The sequence below is a fragment of the Chelon labrosus genome (assembly GCF_963514085.1).
Source record: "Chelon labrosus genome assembly, chromosome: 14".
Classification (NCBI taxonomy): domain Eukaryota; kingdom Metazoa; phylum Chordata; class Actinopteri; order Mugiliformes; family Mugilidae; genus Chelon; species Chelon labrosus.
In genome coordinates, this window is record NC_140347.1 from 12,851,976 (window position 1) to 12,860,060 (window position 8,085).

Sequence of the window (8,085 nt, forward strand, 5' to 3'; positions counted from 1 at the left end):
TCCATACTGATGGGATTTCTGTTAAGCCAGGTATAGATTCGGTTGTGGCGGTACAGCATGACACCACGCATTTACCTTATAATGTCGCTGAAAACACAAACTAAGCCCTCACACAGCGAGAGGGCAGAACAAAAATGAGCGTACGTGACAATTACAAACAGAAACCGAAAGAAAACAAGTTAAAAAAAAAACACTATTAGTATTGATAACGGAGCCAGGACTCTTCCCCTGATGCGGACACTGTGTGTGTCGTGTAGACAGGCTGTCTGGAAAGCTGCTGAAACCTTGGACCAGAATAGCTCTGATAATGTATCTGTCATGAATGTGTGTCATCAGGACCTGTTCCCCAGCACACTGTGGAAAACGAAATGGCTCTGATGACTGCCTGGCCTGCTTTATTTAAAGCCGTTGCCATGGCTGCGTGACTTTAAGTGATACACATATATATCATGAGTCGCATATGTTTCTCAAATGCAATATAGCCTATATCCCGGCGCTGGAGGTAGTCTCGTTCATGCCAGGAGAATAAATTCAATTGTTGAGCGCAAACTAAAAGTCTAAATGTTGAGATTATCGAGGCTGACAATTCGAAGACTGGAGAGGATATTCTGTGAAGCTTTGTTGAATTGTAAATCTGAGCGCTGCGAGATGTCAGTCCTTCCAAAAAGTTCACACGGCTCGGGGAAAGAAAATTTGCTCAAAAGTTGGCAGATCATGTGAGAAACAGCACAGTAGGAACGAGCCCCTCTCTCGCTCCTTCCTGCCGAAATGAGAAGGCCAGCTGCACATATAGGCTAAATGCTGCTTTCCCACATTTGCACACGCTCCCTGGAGATGGGTGGTTGGGTGTTTCTGACAGAGGGATGGACAGAAACTCTCTGACTCACTGAACAAGAAGCGGAAAACCCATCCAGCGACGCGACGTCTCTTTACACGGCTAAAGTTCACTAAAAACTACTGGATGGAACAGCTTTTACAGGTATTGTTTTTGGCCCGACATGAGCAAAGATGTGCAAAATGTAAAACAGGCTGCAAAAGATCCAGCACCCACTGAGAACCATAAGGAAGTGCAGTCCATTTCATTGTCCATTTCATTGTCCATTTCCCAGGATGAGATTAGATTGAAAGCTTTGTGTCTTGGTCAAAAGCCTTGAGGTCAGCAGGTCAACGTGATAGCCGTCGGTCCTCAGCTGCTTTCCAAAGAGCTAAATACTGGTACTTGCCATTTGTGTTTAACAAAGATGGTTTTAGAAAGGCCCTAAACACGGGTTGTTTACAAAAAAGAGCCTCTGTGTGAGCGTATATGTGACTCCGCTATCTGATGGGAATGTGATCTATGCCTTTTTTTAGTGCTCCATATAACTCAGCTTTTCTGTAACGTAAACAGCAGCTCACTTTGCTAATTGACTTTCTCTGTCCTCTCAGGACAGCGGAGCTGGTCCTTGACTTCTTTATGACTTCCCCTTTACGAGTCCTCCGTTGATTGTGCCTTTAAGGGGCCTTTAATAAAAACTGAGCAAACACCGCCTTCAGCAGAACACATGGAGAACTCAGGGGCTGAAAGGAATTCTCAAAGCTCGGGGCCAAATGCCATCCCTATAGCAATGAACAGCGAGTTGCTGCGTCCATACACTTCTTTCTGTCTTCTCCTACTTTTGGCCAACCTTCACTGCAGTTATCTGCGAATGTTTTGGCAGCGCCGCGGTGGAATGAGCTTTGATGACTTTGATTTTCTAAAATTATTTCTCTCACCAAGTCTTGGCAGCTGTCCAGAGTAGCCCGAGGGCCTCCGACGAGCAGAGGGTCATCTCAGACAAAACCCTAATTTCCTGCCAAGTGAGAGTGTTGGGATATAAATCAAGATAAGAGGGCCGAAACAGGAAGTGAGGTGAGTGTCTGGCATGTCAGGTGCTGAACTTCCTCTTTTTTTTTTTTTTTTTCTTGCTAAAGGAAGTTAAGAGCACGGCAAGTTGAAAGACGTTTTCCCCTTCTGCTAATACCCCCGCGATGGGCGCCACACCTCTGGAGGTCCACTACATTTCTCACATTCTTAAAGGGATAATTAGGTTTCTTTGAAGTGGGGTTAAATGAGGCACTTATCCATAGTTGGTGTATTACCTACAGTAGATGGAGGTTAGCACGGCCTCAGTTTGGATAAGCAGAGAAAACCCAAGCTATGAGCTGCTGTTGGTGGGGTCAGCAGCTAAAACATAGAGAGGAACCTTGTTTTATTGCTCTCGTCTAATGGAACCAGACTCCAGTGACAGAAACTGTCACTGTATCTCAAGAGCCTTTGGTGTTTTAATACGTTGATTCCGGATCAAAATAATGTGTTAAGTCACACAATAACACAAACTATTCGACTGAGTTAGAGTTAGACCAGCAACTCCCGGGTTCTGAAAGTTCAAATGACTGCTTTAGTGGCTTTGAAGAAGTTCACTGAATGGTTTTCCCTCCAAACTGGGGCCGACTACTGCCAACCACAAGCAATTCACTGACTTTAGATAAGAAACACATACAACCCAACTTCAAGGAAACCTAACTATTCCATTAAGGCCGGTAAAGCTGTATTATAGACCTTTCAAGATCACCAAACAGCTGTACTGTAAAGTAAGACAAAGGTCTTGAAACCCAACTTTCCTTCTCACCTCAACAGTCTGTCTCTTTACAAACACATACCCAAGCCTCCTCTGGCCTCCAAAAACAATGTGCCCATCTATTTACACTACTCTCTCTTTCTCTTTGCGTGATACCCAGGTTTTTTTAATCACCACCCATCAGCACAATGCTGGACACTTGCCTCCGCAGTTTGCTTCAATAGACGGAAATTGGGAATGCAAAACAGACCAGCAGTGAAAGGACATGTGGCTCCATCAGCATCCACCCCAAACAATGGAGGATCTCCCAGTGTTTAGCTTCTACTTCCTCCTGACACACAGCGCTAACAATGAGGCGCTATTATGACTGACTGTGTCTGCTGCTCCCAGCACCGATATCTGGATGAGACCAGGATGGGAACACATCTTCACGAAGGTTGGTGCCAACGTAAAGGTTTGAAGTGAAAGTGGTGTTTCGCTAAAAAGGCTAAAATGTTTTAAATCCCTAGAATTATTGGAGCAGAAAAAGTGATAGGAAACAGCGGGGGGAGCATAACCACTGTGTGTGTTCAATGCTCTTCTTTGTTGACAATAGAACCATCCACACATCGATCAGCCACAACATTAAAACCACTGACAGGAGAACTAAATAACATTGATCATCTTGTGACAACACAATGTTCTGCTGGGAAACTTTTGGACCTGGCATTCATTCATGTGGATGTTACTTAGACATGTAGCACCCACCTAGACCAGACCAGACACCCCCACCCCATAGCAATGACACTCCTTGATGGCAGCATCCATCCCCAGCAGACACATGCACACAAAAACGCTTTGGGAACAACTAAAAAAAAAAAAAACATGAACAGCACAAGGTGTTGACCTGGCCTCCAAATTCACTAGATCCCAAACTGATCAAGTATCTGTGGGATGATCCATAGAGGCCCCTCCCCTCAACCCATAGCACCCAAAGGCCCCCACTAACATCATTCTGTTGCCAGACACCACAGGACACCCTCAGAAGGTCCATGTCCATTCTCTGATGAGTTACAACTGTTTTGGAGGCACAAGGGAGACCTACACAATTCAAGTCATAATGTTATGCTTGATCGGTGTATAGCCTCATAGCAGATGATATACACAACAGCCAACAGCAACCCTTGCAACTGAAATATTGGGAGTTGCGTGCCAGCGTTGCCAATTAGATCCAGATTGTCTTCCTGTGTTTAAGGCGTGTACCTGCAACCTCACAAATCTTTCAGCTTCCTGCCAAACAGTTTTCTAATATCAAATTTCTTCATATAACTCATTCTATGCAAATAAGCTCAAACATTCAAGAGATTTAACAACGTGCAAGCCACATTTTTGAATGGAGGGGGACTTAAAGCAGCACAAATCTTGAACAAATGATCCTCAGACATTCAATCATCAAAGAAAAGGATGTGCTGTTCATTTCCACTGTTAACCACATTCTACCTCTCTCTGGAAACAACACAACAAGACATTAACTGTATTTTATGAGACTAAAAATAAAAGGCGGCTCATCAGAATTGATGGTTCGTTGGCACAGATTTAATTTACATTTCAGCGAAAAGAACAAACATTAACTCTATGACTGCAGTGTGTTCAACGACAAGCAAACTGGCAGCTCCACCTTCTCTGTTTATACTGTTCCCTGATGAGAGATCGAGAAATGTGCAACCCGGCACAACTGTTTGTTTACATCGTAAGAAATAATACTGTCTCTCTCAGACAAGGGGTCTCTGCGGCCTTGATAAGGATCGTGGGTATTTATTACACCCGGCAGTGTCCTTTCAGTGAATTGTTTGATAATGGGCTGTCTCGCAAGAAGACACGCACACACACTGGAGAGGGTTTCTGAATCTCGGTGCTTATTTTGCTTAATCGCCAACAATGAAGGCAAAGCATTGAGATGAACAGGCAGCGCAGTTCATGAATACCCCGACCCAGTCGAGAGAACGGTGTGGTTCAAATCTGAATGGAGCTCTCGGTGATGCTACGCGACGGCCATCCCCTTGAGACTGACACTGTGTGTCATGTAATTGCCCTGAGTGAGTCTCTCTGGCCTCGGCCTCCGCTGGGGGTGACATCTCGTCTCAAGGGCAGAGAGAGGGAACAGATCTACAGACCAATCACGGCCCAGTTAGTCAAACTCTATCAGCTGGACGCAGCTCCATCTCCCACACTTCTCTCGCTCGTCCCGGGGAGAAAACCACTGGGCTAGAGCCAACTCAAAACTACAGGGTTACAAACACACACACATTCAAAAAGGGAGTGAGAGAGACAGAAAGACCTTGACCTGTTCATTCGCCTCGAAAAGCTCCCAATGCCAAAGCTCTAAATAAATACAGCCTTCAAAGGGGAAAGACAGTTCAACCCTCTGGAACAAACACATTGTTTCAATCCCTGGTCTGACAATTAATCCCTCACAAATCTCTAATCTCTCTGGGACTTCATAGTTAGCCAGAGTGGAAAAGATATATACAGGCAACGCGAGCTTTCAAAAATAAAAAAAAAGGCCAATTTAGCTGTAAAAAAAATACAAACAGCACAAGGAATATTTCAATACTCGGGCAACGTGTATCTGCCTTTGCGCCTTAGGCTCACTCAACTCCCGTAAAGAGCTTAATCAGCAGGATCCAGGTCTGTTCAAATCAAGTGTGCAAGCTTTTGAGCACCACAAAAATAATAAGCAGAAGATTAGCTGTGGCGGTGTGTCCTGCTAGCAGCGTGATTGTGTGTTCGGCTCACCAGCAAACAAGCCGTTAATCTGCACAGAAGCTGCACATCACGGTTTGTTTATGCCGCACAAAAGTGCATCAGATCCCCAGTAAAAAAAAATACACAGGACACGACCCCTGCCTCTTCACAGGAAGGCAGACACTCCAATCAACAGCCTCCCAGTATGTAAACAGCAGTAATTCAGTGGAGCCCTCTCAGCTGGTAAGACATATGATTCAGACGCGTCTGAAGAAAGGTCACCGTCGGCCCTGTGAAAACAAGAGCCCCCTTCAGTCTGACTGCAACAGCCTCCCCAGCTGGGCACTCTTCATTTACTCCCCCCTCTGCAATCAACAGCTCGCTGTCCATTTTTCACAAAAGAGCCGGGGCTTACAGGCCCCTGGGCCCGGCCAGCTGATCCACCCACACCGAACGCCAAGGCCGCTCAGCGAGACAGGTGAGGTCAGGGCAGATTAATAATCAAGACTGTAAATCTTTCTACCCCGCCGAAGGAAAGCACAGACAGGGCGAAAGCTCCTCAGGATCTTCTCTCCTCTCTTTCGGCCTATTGATCTGCAGCAACTTGACTCCCATCATTCACCGTGACAGCAACCACTCACACTTCAGCAGAGTGCAGTGGAGCTGAAAATGTTTAGCCATCACGTTGGCATTTACCCATGGCTCAGCTCCTTATTTGATGTTGAACGCATCGGTGAAGTGTGCCTTCTGCACAAGGAGCGCTCTAGGTGACTGACAGCATGTTTTCAGCCGGATTATATAGGATGCCGAGCAGGTGACAGCCAATTCTGTGCAATGCAAGAATCCACCAACGCTGCTAGTCATTGTTTAGTCTAAGATACTAAAAAGAATGTAGGCTATCATTCTAAAAACATTATTTAATATCACAAGAATATTGTTCTTTCAACTACTGTTTGGCATGTGTGACTTTTAGCAGCTGATGGCGCATTGGGTGCCATTTACGCGCCATGACCACGCTTCTTCTCACCTTATTAGAGTAGGGCGGCATGCCGAGGTTGATGCCATCTCTGATGAGTTTATCCCTGATCATGATCTTGAGCTTCAGCTTGGGGTAAATCACCAGCTCCCTCCTGTTGCCCAGCGTCAGGTTCCTCTGCGCGCCCATGTACCCACCGTTACGGCCAACCCGGTCACTGTTGGGCTCAGTCCAGGACTTGGACCCCCGCAGCTTCGACTCGTACTCCGCCATGTGGCCCGTGAAAATCTCGGCCGCGGGTGGCATCGGTTCAAGGGTGAAGTACAGCCCGCTGGCCGTCTCTTTGGCTTCCTCCTTCAGCCTCCGCACCGCGTCGTGAATCCTCTGCCTGTGGTGAGGGATGTAGACGCCGATGGCATCCAGGTCGGGGTCTCCGATCTGTTTGCAAACCTCCAGGTCGTCATATCCATTATCCACGAAAGCCTCGACGTACTGGGAAAGCTGGAGGGTCTTCAGCCACTCGTAGACGATGACAGGTCCGGTGCTTGTCATTTTGGCTGTTGCCAAATCGGCTGCAACTCGGGAGTAAAGAGGACACGAAATTGTTACTTTCCCATCCGGCGTTTCAAGCGCATTCTAAGATTGGCCGTCACAGTGCGCGTTTTTAGTTTCAGGGGCTCAAAATAACTGGATTAAACAATTTGTGACTAATCCACGAATACGAAAGGTTTGGTGAAGCCTTTTGAGTCTGTGCTCTTTCACATTCTAGAAACTGAGACTTCGCCTGGCACAGTCCGAATTACGGTAACACCTGTCAATATTTAGAAATGAAAACCCCTTGACTTTCACTTGAGGCAAATCCTACACATTGATTTTACTTGTCCGCATTGACTTACCGCGCGCAACCGGTAGAAAAAAATAATAATAATTACGCGTCCTTAAACAAATACGGATCAGATCCCTCAAAATACTGTCACTCAAAGGGAGCAGATTTCGCCCGTTACGCAGAGACGCGTCTTCCCTCGAGTCCTCTGCGTCGCCAAAAGGCAACGAAAGAAGAAATAAATCCAAGCAGCGCCGACGGACGCGCTTCAGGATGACAGAAAGTGGACTGCAGACGACTGACGGCACTGACCGCAGGGTTCCGCGTCCAAGCGCTCGCTCGCTCGCTCGCTCGGTCTACGCGTCGTATTCCAGTTCCTCCAGCCGGCACATCACCACACTGGAACTGCGGCCAAGAAGAGCCAACATGCTCGCTGCTGTTTCTGCTACCGTCCACGCCCCCTTAAATCGCAGCGTAGACTTTGAAAAAAATAGTGATACGAGTCCTCTTTTCTCCCTCTCCCAACTTGTCGCGCACAGTCTGGGGCATTCACTGGGTCACCGGGTTCCAAGCTCTTAAACTTGCTCCAAAACGAAAAGCGCGTGTTAAACCTGCCGCCCGGTCCAACTGGATATTCTGGCTGCTGGTTAGTGTGACATTATTACTCCCCTACGATGTGATTTCGTCCACCGTGCATCTCCCTCTCTCTCTCTCTTTCTCTCTCTCTCTCGCACTCTCACTCACTCATTCAACATTTCCACGGTTCGGTTTGTAAACAGGAGCTCCCTCTATGTGGCGACGGGGGAACTGAAGCTTTCACTGGAGCTGATGTAATAGAAGAGACGGACTTATCCATCCACTCACTGAGCAGACACCGTGCTTCTTCTCTCTGACTGCACCGGAATCCAAATAGCTGTATCAAATAGCTGCGCCACTGGAAACCATCATCATTAGCGTGAGACTGT

General features: G+C 46.8%; 1 protein-coding gene across 2 annotated transcripts in view; it reads right to left on the reverse strand.

The window, feature by feature from the left end:
* The window catches only part of sash1a (SAM and SH3 domain containing 1a), a 165,737-nt gene extending 158,641 nt beyond the window's left edge, over positions 1 to 7,096 (reverse strand). For both annotated transcript variants that reach the window (XM_084560516.1, XM_084560515.1), the window contains exon 1: positions 6,349 to 7,096. In XM_084560516.1, coding sequence (XP_084416642.1) covers positions 6,349 to 6,849 — 501 coding nt within the window. In that variant the 5' untranslated portion in view covers positions 6,850 to 7,096. The remainder of the gene's footprint in view (positions 1 to 6,348) is intronic.
* Between the last annotated feature and the right edge of the window lie 989 nt (positions 7,097 to 8,085).